At 34.0% G+C, this 14,759-nt stretch overlaps 2 protein-coding genes across 7 annotated transcripts; one reads left to right on the top strand and one right to left on the bottom strand.

Annotated features, from left to right (window-relative positions):
- The first annotated feature begins 114 nt into the window (after positions 1–114).
- On the top strand, positions 115–13,457 carry nemy (no extended memory). Of its 5 annotated transcripts, none has more exons than XM_068289655.1 (6): positions 115–426; positions 1,904–2,085; positions 12,115–12,338; positions 12,406–12,628; positions 12,713–12,877; positions 12,961–13,457. In XM_068289655.1, exons 2-6 carry the CDS (start codon positions 1,970–1,972, stop codon positions 13,100–13,102), a joined length of 870 nt encoding a protein of 289 aa, XP_068145756.1. In that variant the 5' UTR covers positions 115–426; positions 1,904–1,969; the 3' UTR covers positions 13,103–13,457. The 5 variants fall into 5 exon arrangements, with proteins under 5 accessions (XP_068145756.1, XP_068145757.1, XP_068145760.1 ...); XM_068289656.1 differs by having other exon boundaries at positions 1,907–2,085; XM_068289659.1 differs by lacking the exons at positions 115–426; positions 1,904–2,085 and adding an exon at positions 5,946–6,344.
- Positions 13,458–13,554: 97 nt separating this feature from the next.
- Positions 13,555–14,738, bottom strand: LOC137576911 (uncharacterized). Of its 2 annotated transcripts, none has more exons than XM_068290251.1 (4): positions 14,536–14,738; positions 14,423–14,468; positions 14,077–14,356; positions 13,555–14,019 (listed from the first exon to the last, which is right to left on the bottom strand). In XM_068290251.1, exons 2-4 carry the CDS (start codon positions 14,431–14,433, stop codon positions 13,696–13,698), a joined length of 615 nt encoding a protein of 204 aa, XP_068146352.1. In that variant the 5' UTR covers positions 14,434–14,468; positions 14,536–14,738; the 3' UTR covers positions 13,555–13,695. The 2 variants fall into 2 exon arrangements, with proteins under 2 accessions (XP_068146352.1, XP_068146353.1); XM_068290252.1 differs by having other exon boundaries at positions 14,423–14,510; positions 14,598–14,615.
- Positions 14,739–14,759: the final 21 nt, after the last annotated feature.

Below are 14,759 nucleotides of genomic sequence, written 5' to 3' on the forward strand. Positions count from 1 at the left end.
TGGTCGTGGTCGTCTGTCTCTCTCATTCTGTGTGTGTGTGTGTGTGTGTGTGTGTGTGTGCGTGTGTGCTGTCTCTTGTGGCCAGCTTAAATTCCAAATTCAGTTCGGTCACAGCATTCGTGGCGAGTAGTTGGACGGAAAGGAACGGAAACGGATCCCAGTGCCGGCTTTGTATGTGTCTGTGTGTTTTTGCCGGGGGATGCATATACATATGCCTCGTTCATGTGCATAATTTGTGTGTGAAATAGTGGAAATTAAATATTGTTGACAGTAAATCTCAGAGTGATTAAGTGACAAAGTTGAATGAATAAATAATAAAGAACACATCTTCTCCTCAACCAACACGAACGGGCTGAAACAGCAACTACCAAAAACACAAAAAAAACCATTCTTTTTGTTTTTTGGCATACTCGATAAGAGCTTGGGGTAGGTTATGGTTCCTGAAATTGTGCATTGACAGTAAGCAGCATATATATATATATATGTATGTATATATATATATATATTTATATGCATATGAAGAATCTCTTTTGTTTTGAAACTCATTCACAGCTCTTTAAACTCTCATGCCTCATTTTGTTCTTTGGAGGCAAACGCATATGCATTTCCGGTCTAGCTCTTGCTTTGGGTTGGCTTATTTAGACTAATTTACTGATAGGAAATACGGGCACTGCTCGTTGCATAATATACATAGTAAAGCGGGAAGAAAGAGACGTAAGAGAGTTTCCTCTCAAATGTGTGTGTTAAGGAATTTAGTTCATAATGATAACACAGTTGAGAAATGTTAGTCTTAGGAAAGTTTCAAACGACACATTAATTGAAGGCACTTCGGACACTTAAATTGTTCATAAATGCTCCCACACACACATACACACACACACGGACATACATACGCATTCAATTTTCCTGGAATAAGGCAATAGAAAAACAAATATTTACACGTATGTATAACCCCTCTTAATTTCTAAGGAGCACAGAAATAGTATAGGTCATTCGACTTACACAGAGAGCAAAAATGGCAAAAGAATTTATGGCAAAGAAGTTTAGTGTTTAGTTTGCTTTAATATGACATAGTCTAGAGTTTTGATGAGTTTCTCTCGGTGTATTAATCAGTAACGCCCCCTTTAGAGGCATAATCAAGAAAGTAAACAATACAGGTAGCTGGCTTAGTGCAGACACTTGGACACTTGGTCACTGTTGTCCGTGAGAATTGGACACATGTCGATAATGCAAATGACACAGAGACTAGAGACACCAAAGAAGGCAACAAAAAAAAAAGAGATGGAGTAGTAGAAGGAGTCGGTTATATAGAAAACAGGAAGTTTTTGGCTTTCCTACTATTCCAGACATTTGTTATGCATTGAAGTGTCCATCAAGGTGCCACCCATGTGATAGGTTCAATGAACCTTCATACTATTACCAAAGAGCAAAGCTAAAATATAGAGCATACGATAATCATTGTCATTCAAAAAAGGGTGGGATGGAGATGGAGGTGGAGGTGGAGACGGAGGTACTGTAGGTGCTGGCAACAGCTTCAGCCAGAACGGAAATTGGCTTTCCTTTCATGCTCGTTCTCTCCTCTAGCTAGCTATCTATCTGTCTGTATATCTGAATGGCTACGTTTTACAGAACTCAATCGGACGTATGATTATAGCCAATTTTACACATGGCAAACAAACAAAAAAAAAACCAAAAAAAGAAGGAGCTCAAGTGCAATGCACTCTCTGTCTGAATTTCTCTGTCTCTTCTCTGTGTTGTTCCTGTTGACGTTGCATTTTTTGCCACCTTATTTAATAGCTCGACGAAAATAAAACACAATTTTTATTTTTAAAGCAACAGAGGGGAAAGGGCACACACTCACTGAGATGAACTGACATTAAAAATATCATAATTCTTTTCACAGCAGCATCAACCAAGACGAAGGAGTAGAAGAAGTTGCCTTACTTCATATAAAATTGATTACTTTCATATGGATTCAAATTCGGTTAGTCCCTTGCCGCCCCTAGCCATGATGGAGAATGAGAAGACACCGCCGGGTACACCGAATGGCATTGAAATGCCACCGCCTCCAGATCCAGATGAAAAGTAAGTGTTTCTCTCTCTCTCCCTATCCCTCTTTCTCTATATACATACATATGTATTCCACTCTCATCTAATCATCACCAATTTACCAATTCAAAACATATTTGCGTATAAATATTTGAATAAATAAAATGACTCTTGAGACCAAGAGCAAATTGCTCTGTTTGGGCTTGGTTTGGGGTTGGATTGAATTCTTGGTTTGGTTTTGCTTTTGTCTAGCCAGGCAATTGCTTGGCGACTTGGGACTGCGAATGCTCTTCTAACTGCCAGCGAGACTTGACCTCATACTCATTAAATTGTCTCTTGGCACACATGGCGTATGGTTTGACATTTACATTTCTATTACGTATACGTACGTATACATATATGTACATATATGTATGTACAAAAAATACTGGTTAACCTAATTAAGTCAAGCCAGGGATAACGCGTACTTCTCTTTTTTTGGTTTTTACGTTCGCCAATTTCCTAATATGTCGTAAATTTTATTTTAATGTGTATGAACGTAGCCGCAAATCACACACAAACATAGAGAATACGTAATGGAAGGAAGCATCAGTATCCCTCGCCCCCAACACACACACACACACACACACAAAAAGCCACATCCATTCAACAGTTGATCGCGTGCCCAAAGACAAGTTAGGGCCAACATTAACCAACCGCAGACAGAAGCGTAGACCAAAATGTTAGAGGGAACAAACAAACAGAGTTGGATAAACTCCAAAAACAAAAGAAACCAACAAATATTTAGTGGGCTTAATTTGTTCTAATTTGAAAAACTATTTCTCATTTAAAATATGTTAATTTAAAACCATTTTTTTGAATAATTTAATAAATTTAATACAAAACTAAGTGTAATTCAATGCACTTATAGATAGTTTATTCCCATATAATCGAGTGAAGGGCAATTCGTAATGGATTCTACGTTAATCATATAAACACCAAACAATTTTGTGGAATTATTTTGGATTGCTTTTAATCTATCTATGTGTCCTATCTATCTATCTATGTGTCCTTAACTCAAAATACTAATTTAAGTAGATAGTGCTATTAAAAAATAATTAAATATACCTACAATGTTAATGTAATAAAGTCATAAAAAAGAATAGAACACGGGATTAAAAAATCTTTGGACTTTGATTCTTTGTATGGTAATTACCAAAAAATAGGTAACTTTGCATTTTAAAGTCAAAAATAACTTTAAAGATACAGTATAATCCGGTTATAACGACGCTCAAGGGACCGACGTTTTTTGTTGTTAAATCCGGAAGACGTACTAACCGGAGGCCCTTTCATATATGTAAGTTTGAATTGAGGCCAACCAATCACTCATCGAACTTTAGTGGCGTTATAACCGGATTCTACCGTACTTTTTATTTCCCTCTTTACTTTCAATGTTCAAAAAGAACAATAATCCATAAATGAATTGAAAAGAAACTAAAGAACATTCATTCTTACAAATCAATAGGAAGGCAAATTATTGAACTACCATATTCCAATCCTTAATAGATTTATAGTGTAAGCTATTCCTTCTTTTGAAGATGGATGGTTAATGCTTTGGAAATTACAATAAAATGAACTCTGTCTAGAATAGTATTACCATGAGAAATTTGGTAGAGAATAAACAGAAAGATGCATACAAAAACTAATAAATATCAAAGGATTTCATTTAAATATAATCTATATGCTAGGCCTAGGCCCTACACCATCTACACTAAACTAAGGAAGTTCACTTAGACTGTATCTGTAATAGCAGTCTTCGGTAGATAAGTTTTCTAAGTAGCCCAGTCATTTAGGCAACTGAACATCAAAGATACGTTGTCAAATCCAAGGTATTATGGATGTAGTTTTCGTCTAACAATAAGCCGAAGGCCTTAGTTAAAAGTGCTTGTAAAATATAGTTAGGTTGACAGTTTACAACTATGTATATCTATAAAAATCTACTATAAACTCTCAACTAGGCCTTAATTATTTATAAATTGGTTCTAATCATTTCAGCATTATACAATTTCAAGTAATATGTTGATAATAATATCTCTAATATCAGTTGAAATCTGAAACCGATAATTTCCCTCCAACCCCCTTTTTGGAGCCACACCACTGTCTTGTCGTCAGTCTTTCTATCTGCTTGTTTTTTACACATTGTGTCCTTTTAGTCCAATTTCTGGCACGCCACGCAACTCCAGTTCATGTAATTACCGACATATTTTCTATACGAATGCTTCTTCAAGCCTTTTTTTTTTTTTGTTGTTTTTGCTTTTGTTATTTGTCGTCCGCCTCGCCGCACACACATTTTCATTTCGTTTTCATTTGATTTTAAGTAATTTTTTTTGGGTGCGACGACGACCAAAATACAAAAAACCAACAAGTATTCGTATTGGTAGGGCCATCTACTTGTTAATTTGGAGCCAACTTCCGTGGGTAATGACTGAACATGGCCACTGAGAGCAGGGTGTGTCCTAGATATCCTTTAATAAACTTCAATTTATCCAGTAGCTTGAACTCTTTGTAGCCGTATAAATATTTGATTAGGTCTCAGGTGCTTTGATTGATATTCACATTTAAGCATAGAAATACGTCTAATGAAGCATTTATTTGCCCTAGTTTGGTTATTTATAGACTATGTGTATATACATATATGACAAAGGCAAACAGGTGTCCTCTAATTAAGTTTATTATCTTATCTTAAGGTTGTCTAAACTCTGGCGTTTAGCTCGTGTTAATGCAGTGATTTGTACGTAGTTTGGCTATCTTTTTCAGGGATTTATCTTGAAATTTATGGCAAGGTCGTTGTTATCTTAGTACAATGTCATAATAATTTTCTTAAAACTCATATCATAATGTCATTAACTATATCATTTTGCAATTGTTTAAAATTTTAATTTTGTTTCAAGGAAATTATTTGGTCTTTGGCTAGCATTTGGTTTGTGTCTTGGCTAAATGAATGGGGAAATTTTCACAAAAACTTTGCAAATTCAAACATCACAAGTTTATTTTAAAAATTTCTATAAAGTTGAGTTGTGCTCATTCAAAAGTAAGAGAAAAATTATAACAAAAAAGACTCTCAAAGAAAAGAATTTACTTAAAAAATTAGTTTCTTTAAGATTACAACATTTAATCAAAGTTTAAAGTCTTTTTTATTCCTATTGATCTTTTATTGATTTGATTTTTAAATTTAATAATTTACACTTCTTTTGTACAGCTAAAATCTTAATATTTAAATATTTTCAATATTAAGTGCCTTTTGTTTAGTTTACTTTCAATTCGTTCGTTTTGGTGTGTGTCTCTGCTAAAGTGGGCTTTTTTCAGTGCCTTGGCAACTCTGTGGCAAATCTTCAAAGCATCGTTGAACAATTTTTTTTTGTCGTTTCAACTGACTAGTCGTCTTCGGTTCTTCATGCTGATCAGTTGTTAATTTATAGATTAAATTCCATTAACCATTTCGGTAGCTTTATTTAAATAAATTTTCGAAAACGAACTGTTTTGTGTTTGTGTCTGTGTGTCTCTGTGTATGTGTTTCTAACAAAAGGAGTTGTCTAACAATAAACAAAAGTGTTTGGTCTTCTGTTTTTTGAAATGTAAATATATACAAAAAAAAAAAAAAAAAACTACTACGGGTGTGCCAGCATTTAAGGCGGAGAAATTGAAATCGAAATCGAGAGTATCTTATCAAAGAAAGAAATTGCATAAATCAAACGACGACTTTGTGAACTTTTTTTGACCCTCAAAAAAAAAAAACTAAATTTGTCTGTGTTTGAATTTGAATTTGTCTAACTTTGTTTTTTCGCCTCTTTTTGTGACTGACAAATTAACGCTCGTTGATTAGCAAGTCACCAGATTCTAATGTCTGTATTAATCAGTTAACCAAATGTCAGCTAAAACAAACGATTCAGATTCAGATACAGATACATTCTCACAGTCGATTGATTTAAATCTCTAGTTGTTGTAATTGTGTGTGTGTGTGTGTGTGCGATTTTCTATTTTCTCTATTTAGCCCAATTTTACTACCAAATAGCCAAACCCAAAACTAAAAAAGCAAAAATTTTGCAAGTGTTTGTTTTTCGTTCGTTTTGTTCGTGTTTTTTCTGTTGTGTGTTCTACTACTGGGAAATTCCGATAAAACATATACTCAAGCTGTCTATATAGAGAGTGACGTCTTCTATATAGTGTGTAAACGACACAAAAATTGAAAAAAATATATTCAAATAAATGCGTGATCGTCACTTAAATAAGATGCCGCGTGGAGGTACAACGACAGCGTAAGTATCTTAAATACGTATATAGAAATAAATAAATTGAATAAGAGGACACTCTGTCATAATTTTGTTATATGTTTTTGGGGAAAAATTCTATTATATATACAACCCATGAAAGATATTGTCAGGCCAAGTGTTTTGAGCCACCATCGTATGGCATTTTATATTCGTTGAAATTCGATTGTATCTAAAAGATACAATTTCAATTTCAGTCTCTCCCACCCTCATGCGTGTGTGTGTATGGGCATGCCATTTAATAAGGCCAGACTGGGCCAGGCCAGGCCAGGCGGTCGCTTGTTTCAATTGAACACGCCGCGACATCGTCGCCGTCGTCATCGTCGTTGAACGTCTGTAAACAATTGTCAAGCATTGTAAATATAACTACACAAAGCTACCAGCTTCCCCTCGCAATCTTTCCATGGACAGTCCCCCACACACTTCTCCCAGCATAAGCATAATCAACCCGCAGGATATAGTCTTCTTGCGTGATATTTTAATTTACTTTTCTTTACATTTTAATTTGTCTCTCTCTCTCTCTCTCTCTCTCTCTGCTACGCTTTCGTTTTAATTGAAAAAACTTGCAGGGTATTTTTAAGACAAACATGTGCAACTAAACTCGATTGACCATATATTGTATTAGAGACCAAGTAGCTTGCTCTACTTATTGGGTTGCCTACATTAGAATCATGTTTAACCATAATTAGCCTCGCTTTAACTGGGCCTGTGTTCCTCTTTTTTCTGTTCTTGGGAGAGAGATAGAAACTCAAAGTAACCATGGGTCAGTCACATGATAGATACGATGTTAATGATGATAATGATGATGATGATAATGATGTTAATTTATCTCCTAGTTTTATCTTGATAAGCAACAGACACCTTTTTTCCTTAACTTGTTTACTCAACGATTAGCCTAAAAACCCAGCTACCTTGAAATATTTGTCAAAAGATCTAATAGAATACGAAACTAAAGTGTTACATTTAGAAGAATTTTTCATAATATTAAAACAGTAGCTTTTTCCACATTTCCTTTATTTACTTCACCTTTATGTGAAATTCTTATTCAAACAATAACCCAAAACCAATCAGATATAATTTCAATTGTTTAACAATCTTTTTCATTTATGTACATATATTATTTCTTGGTATAGGTCTTGTTACTCGATAACTCGGAAAACAGAACTTTGAAATGTTTTGATCACAAAAGCAATAAACAACTTTGCCACGATGTCTCAAAGGTGGTGCCAAGATGTTTTCTTTTAAAGAATTCGAAAATATTTGTTTTCTATTTTTCCTAATTTCTCTTTTGCATAAGTATTTGCCCTCAGGACAAAGTCTTGAATCATTGAATCTATCCAAAATCTCATTAACTATCTTTTTAAAGCTGATAGGAAGTTTGGTTGTGCTTAGCAATACTTTAAGGTACTTTCAAAGTCATTTATCTTGCTAAAAATTTAAATATTATGGACAAAATGTTAATTTCTCTTGGGTAGAATTATGTTTTCCTTATTGAATTGAGAACAAATTTTGAAAAAAAAACTTTTCCTTCATACAAGTTTTGTTCCAAAAGTTCTCGGCCTTTATAGTTAGCAAATAAAAAATTCCGTATGCGGTTAGCGGCAAGGATATCAGGATCGTCTGAAATTAAAGCTTAGACTGGCCTTAGATTCAGCATAGAAGCAATTCTGGCCCTAGACCTAAAAATAGTACCTACATATATTAAAAATTCCAAAAATTCTAAATAAATTCAGTTATCCATTTGATGACAATTCTGGGTCCATTGCGGTTGCCTTTCAAAACGATATTCTTAACACTCCAGAATATATTTTAATGTAAAACAAGGAGAATTTTCTTAACCAAGTAGACCATTTTAAAGGTTTTACGTCTGACCGTTAGATCAATCCAAAAATGATTGATTTTTTCCCACATTATTTAAACAATCGCTTTCAAATTTGGTACAGTAATACTTGTTACCAATATCTACTAATCCACTAAATATCTCAAAAATGTTGCAGTATTTGAAATAAATTTTTCATTTAATGTAAAATATTTCTAGTTAATTTTCAGCTATAAATAATATGTAGGTAATTTTCCTTAAATTAACAAAAAAAAAAAAAACACTTTAATAGAGATTATATACATATATCTACATACATATGTAGATATATCATTTTTAATGTTGTACTATAAATTTTCCAAGATTATTTCGCACTTTTCATTAAGCTGTTTTCATCCATTTAAGAGACTCCAAGTCTCTGAAGATGATAATTCGAAAAACTAACAAACCGATTTTTTATAGTAATTGATCTGTCGTCTTAAAATCTTAAGAAAAGCTTTCTCAGCTTCTCCCTCAAATTGCATTAGTGTGTAGAGTAAAGTGAATGGCCTCTCTCGTAATCGATGTGACCCATTGGCCACACACACACACAAAAACACACAGGTTCAAACCCAGCGACAAAATGCAAACAAAAAAGAAAACAGGTGGCCCCGCTCTTGAAAAATGAAAATGAAAACGAGTTTTAAGCAAGTTTTTCCCGCCCATATAAAAGGCGAAATTTTCTCAGACAAGTTCAGTTTTTCCCCCGGCCCCCCCCACACACACACCGAATACCAATTGAAAAGTGAAAGAGATACAACACAAAACAAAGTGCATGCTGTGAGACAGATAGGGAGAAGAGGGTGAGAGACTGGCTGGGCCCCCAAGAGAAATGTGTGCTAAGGCATATGCAACTGCAATTGCAACTGCACCAGCAACTGTGTAATGTGTTGAAAGCTAAATAGCTGCCCCAGCTCCAGCTTCAGCCCCAAAACCACAGAGACAGAGGCAGAGGCACAGCCACTTGGCGGCAAGCCACATATGTATGTACATACCAATGGAACCAAGAGTTGAACCAGCCGTTCATTGACATTGCTTCACCTCCATCGCCGCCTCCGTCTGCTCTACAATCTGGTACTCTTCTCTGCCAACGGCACAACGTCATCACTTAATGAAATTGTTGTCAGTGGAGCATTGGTTCGCATGTAAATTAGAGCATTCATTATCACAAAATGTGATGCAAGTGATATTCATATTCATATTCATGAATCTGTCTCCGCCTTCGTCTCTCTCTCTCTCTCTCTCTCTCTCACTGTGTGTGAAAGTGCGAGTGATAATAATTAAATGCTTACTCTCATTACAATACTTTTGCTTTCATTTCTCCATCTCAATCTTAATCTCAATTTCAATTTCTTTGCTTTGTTTTGCTTTGCTTTGCACTATTAATTTTTATAATCATTTTGTGTGGCTTTCATTTTGCATTAAAGAATTGCTTGTCAAGCCAATGAAGAGAAGGCGGAGGCGGGGTGGAGTTGTTGATAATGATTAACCGCCTCGTTGGTAGCTAGCAATGCCACTAATTAATCCAACTTGGAAACATTTAATGGAATTTCAACATCCGGAGAGGAAAGACAGAACTTCAATATGGTGGGGGGCGGTGGGTGGGGCAAGTTGATGATGGATGTATTTCGCACTTGATATTTGTGAGATCATTCCCCGTTTTGAATAATTGTCATTTTGACATCATAAAACATGTCAAACGAATTGGAATGTTGAAATATTTTAGCAGAGAAATTATTAGAAAACTTGAAATAAAGATTATAACTTTTCGCTTGTGAAATTACTTTTATTTTTAAAAATAATTGCAAATTGAAATTGTTAAGAGTCTCAAGGGGATATACATTTTCAGCTGGGAATATTTGGAATGTATGTATGTATGTACAGTGGTTGCAAAAAAAAAATTGGACCTTAAATTCTTATTTCAAAACCATTTTAAATAATGTTAATGAACAGTTTTCATTTGTTAATTTATAGCGCTGAATTTTGTGGTGTATCTCTAACAGGTTTTTTTAGGATAAATTTTGATAAAAAGGCCCTAAATTTGACCTTGGCAAAAAGAGAAACTAAATATTTAAAATTTGAATTTCCACCATAAGAAAAGAACACTTTTAGACCTCCTAAAACTAAGATAAAGTGTATACCAAAAATTTTCAATTTGGTCCCAAGATCAATTTTGTATATATTTTTTTGCTCTCTCTTCTTGGCGTCATTTTACGCCACTAATATATTCTAAAGTAAACTCACAATTCAACTATAAATAGTGAATTAAATTTCCCGTCGAATGAGATATTGTTTATTGAAATCGGATAAAAAATGGATAGACTTTGTTACCTCGCAAAGAGGATACTTACATACATACATATGTACCTGTTGGGCATCAAATTCGAATTCAAGTTAAAAAATGTATGTCTTTCTTTTTTTGCCACCACTGTACATATTTATACATTTATTTAACCCTGTAAGTCTTAAAAGTGATTAAACATTTGTCAATTGTATTGTTATTATTATATTTATCATAAGAAAAAATAATGGAATTCTAGTGCCGAACTTACTATAACAACAACAACAACCGACTTGTCGACTATATGACATAATTTAGAAGGTTGGAATACTAATAACAATTTTTGAATGTTTATACACAAAAAGTTAAGAAAATGGAAAAAAGAAGCTTACCCAAAAATTGCAACTTAATTTGCTTTTTTTCCTCCTTACCGTTTTTCTTCCTGTTACGTTACACACACTTGCACATTACAAAAAAAAAAAAAAATAGAAAACAACAAAAAACGCAACTTTATCATTTTTGCACACTTACACACACATAGACACCCGCGTGTCTGCTTTCTTTCGGCAGCGACGCAACAACGAAGAAGCAGAGGCCCCGGCAGTGTTGGAAAAATTTATTCTTTTCCTATTTCTCTTGAAATTGTTTAAGCTTTTGGCTAAAAAAACCAAATCAAGGCAAAATATTTTCTAATAATTTGAAAATGATGATATGATTATGAAAGCAAAACTATTAACCACTTTTTAAAACTTTAAATGTTTATAAAATGAAACGAAAGTAAACTTCGCGAGGAGTGATTAAACTAAACTAAACGAGAGAGTAAGAAGAAAAAAGAGAGTGGTAGAAAAGGAAGCAAAGTTCAATGGCGGATTTAGCTTATTATTATTGTGGGGTAAATCAGACATTTGGTGGAAATTGAGAATTCTTATAAGAATATTATTCCATTTCGCGGATCCACCACTGGCGGTCGTTTGGGAAGTCCAATCCAAAAATGGGTAATAAAACCAAAATACACAGAAGGTATTAATAGTGTGATAAAAGCTCTTCTTAAAAGTTTTCTTTACATGTTTTTCCTGGTTTTCGTTGTCAAAATTAGTTCATATTTTTTTTTTGAAAAATTTTTGTATAACATTTTTGTTGTTTGCCATGGATTCAAAGGTCAAAACAAAAGCAAAAGATCTTTGGGAAAAGACTAATGATGTAAAAGAAACAATCCTCAAATATTTTGGAAGAAATAGGAAAGAAGAGAATACGAGAGCAGGAGGAACAGCAATTGGCCAGTACGCATAATTCTAGAATCCGAAGTAAATTAGATAATTGCCGAGTTAAACTTAAACTCAGTTTACTATCTCTCAATTAAGACCATTTAGTGGTACATTCAACTTACAATTAAATCTTAAGGAAATTAACATAATTACGCTGACAGATTCAATTGAATGATAAAAGAATAGGAGATTTAGAATAAGGAAAAAAAAGATGAGAAAAAGATTGAAAGCAATTGATGAAAATTTTATAGATGATCTGAATAGTATGATATTTCGGCCTACAAACCGGAAAATGTAATAAAATTTTTAATATTAATAAAAACGTTTGGGATTATTTTTTATCTTATTTTACAGACGCTATGAAGAAGATCCGGATAATGCCTGGAACTGTTGTTCCTGGTGTGAATATTTATTGATTATCATCCTATCGACCATACTGCTAGTTGGTGTCTTGGTGCTGACCCTGTTTTGGGTAATGTTCTATCGCGGTGGCTTTGCCTGGTCAGAGAGTCCATTGCAGCAATTCAATTTACATCCCATTCTGATGGTCGCTGGCTTTATAACACTCTCAGGATTCTGTAAGTTCTGGAAACAATTTATACATATGTATGTAATGAGATTGAGATATATTTAATGTACTTTCAGCCATTTTGCTATATCGCCTTTGTCGGTGCGTCAAACATATCTATGTGAAGGTGATTCATATGTTTTTCCATGCTGCTGCTATACCCTGTATTGCATTGGGTTTCCTATCCGTCCTCGATTCCCATAATGCATTGCAAAAGCAACATTTTTATAGTCTTCATTCGTGGCTGGGTTTCGTGACAATGGGCATGTTTGTCTTGCAATTTGTCTTGGGTTTCTTCAGGTGGGTAAAAAGAAGATGTCCTCATCGATAACTATACATATATGTACATATGGGTGTCTATTTATCATATCATCTTTTATTCAGTTTTCTGGTAATGCTCTGCTGTGAGAACAAGACCTATAGCTGCCGCTCTGCCATGGTTCCCATTCATGCCTCTTTGGGTTTGGCCAATTTTTGGTTAGCAGTAGCCACTGCAGTCACGGGCTTGATTGAAAAAGAGCGTGAAACTTCTAAAGATGAGAATTTGAGGTAAGATTATAAATTTACAATTCAATAAAATAGAATTTTTTAACTTGTTCACTAATTTTCTCTTGGTTTCATTTATGTTGCAGCTCGGAAAATCGTCTTATCGAACATTATATAACCAGTGCAATAGGCATTACCTTAATATTAATTGGCATCATTGTTACATTCGCCGTACGAAGAACCAATTCACCTGCCTCGGCCAAGGTATATGTCACCGAACGCATTTAAATGCAATCTTCTCTTCTCAATTATAAATGGCTTAGCACTACTCTGAATGGTATCCGTTTTATAAAACTTTTTGCATTATCCTCTCTTCAAAAAAAAAAAAAAAAAAACCTATTAAAACTAAAAAGCAATTCCTAAGTAGATATATATACAAATAGTTAAACGCAGAGTACGACCAATCATAAAATCAAAAAAACACAAATTGTAATCTCTTCAGCTGAATTCACACTTATATGCAGTAACAAAAAACTAACTCTAGTAGTAATTTTTGATATAGAAACAAAAACACACAAAACAAAAACAACAAATTTTGTATACATTCGCTACTTCTACTACAAAATATATACATATAAATTTAGATTCTTACTATATATTGTCATGGCATTTGAAGTTTCGTATTTCACACAAAGAAACAAAAAAAAAAAAAAACAAAATGTAAACAAAACGCTAAGCAATTGTAAATTGTAAATCAATTTTACATGTTTATATATATATATATATATTAATATATAATAAATGATTTTTTTATTTATTAAACAAAAACTTTAGGTGTAGCAAAAATATATTTATGTGTACCCCGAAAATTTAGGGAACACTCAACTGATATCGTTCTGATAACCGCGCAAGTGCATTGGACGCTTCTTGATCACCATGTCCTCCTTTGATGTTGGTCTGTGCTTTAATTTGGAACATATTTTGACGGCGACTATAATATCATTGCTATCGTTTTCCTGCCGCTCAATGGAATAGACATCACAATCAATATCGGGTTCAGTATTTGTGGCTGACAGATCAAAGTTGCGTACACGAAATTTTGGCTTTAATGGCAATATTGGCAACTCGGGTTCGCGGGTTGCAATTGACTCGTTAGGTACAGGTGGATTATAGTTTATATGGGGCTCAAAAGCTGGCACTTCACCCTGTGCGAAATAAAATAAAGATATTGTTGTTTCCATGGGCGTTTATGTTTTACTTACCGCACACACATGCAACTTTTGGGCCTTGGGATTATCGTTGATAAGCATGCCGCATTTGCATTCCATATAGCCTTTAATTCTATAAACTGGTCCCAGTTTTCGTATGGCAAAACATCTCTTGACATGGGCATAACGATTCTTGAATTTAGTCATTGGCCTGCCGCAACTTGGACAAGTGGATTCCTCGATAACTTCGTTGATGTCATACCAGAAGGTTGGTGGATTCGTTTTCGTTGGCTCCTCCTCTACACTTACTTCTATATCCTCGTCTTGCTCTTCTCTATAAATAGATGAAAAAAATCAGAATGGATTCCCAGAAATATAAAAAAATTGTTGCGAATCTTACCTCAGAGACATTTTATTTAAGCCAGATCCAGTTCAGTCATTAATCTCTATTATAAGTAATTGTCAGACAATATGTAATTATAATATACCTAAATAAATTATAGAGAAATTTACCTATTATAAAAAATGTTGCTTTTCCTAGATTAGCATGACCAGGATCGGCAATTGATGTATACCTAGATATATTTACATCCACATATGTATATAGCTTTAGTTTTAGTAGTCACAAATTAATTCGCAGCTAATTTACGTCGAAAACTTCAAAAGAAATTTATATTTAAATATATTTTATTGTTTGTTTTGTGGGGAATATATCTATTTACTGGTGAGGTGAGTTT

Source organism: Drosophila tropicalis, unplaced genomic scaffold (genome assembly GCF_018151085.1).
Source record: "Drosophila tropicalis isolate 14030-0801.00 unplaced genomic scaffold, ASM1815108v1 contig_593, whole genome shotgun sequence".
NCBI lineage: Eukaryota > Metazoa > Arthropoda > Insecta > Diptera > Drosophilidae > Drosophila > Drosophila tropicalis.

Coding starts and splice junctions, on each gene's coding strand:
- LOC137576911 (XM_068290251.1), bottom strand. Junction 14,020..14,076: donor AAAAGTTGCATGTGTGTGCG/GTAAGTAAAACA, acceptor TATTTCGCACAG/GGTGAAGTGCCAGCTTTTGA.
- nemy (XM_068289654.1), top strand. CDS start 11,642: ATGGATTCAAAGGTCAAAACAAAAGCAAAAGATCTTTGGGAAAAGACT. Junction 12,339..12,405: donor TATAACACTCTCAGGATTCT/GTAAGTTCTGGA, acceptor ATGTACTTTCAG/CCATTTTGCTATATCGCCTT. Junction 12,878..12,960: donor TCTAAAGATGAGAATTTGAG/GTAAGATTATAA, acceptor TTTATGTTGCAG/CTCGGAAAATCGTCTTATCG.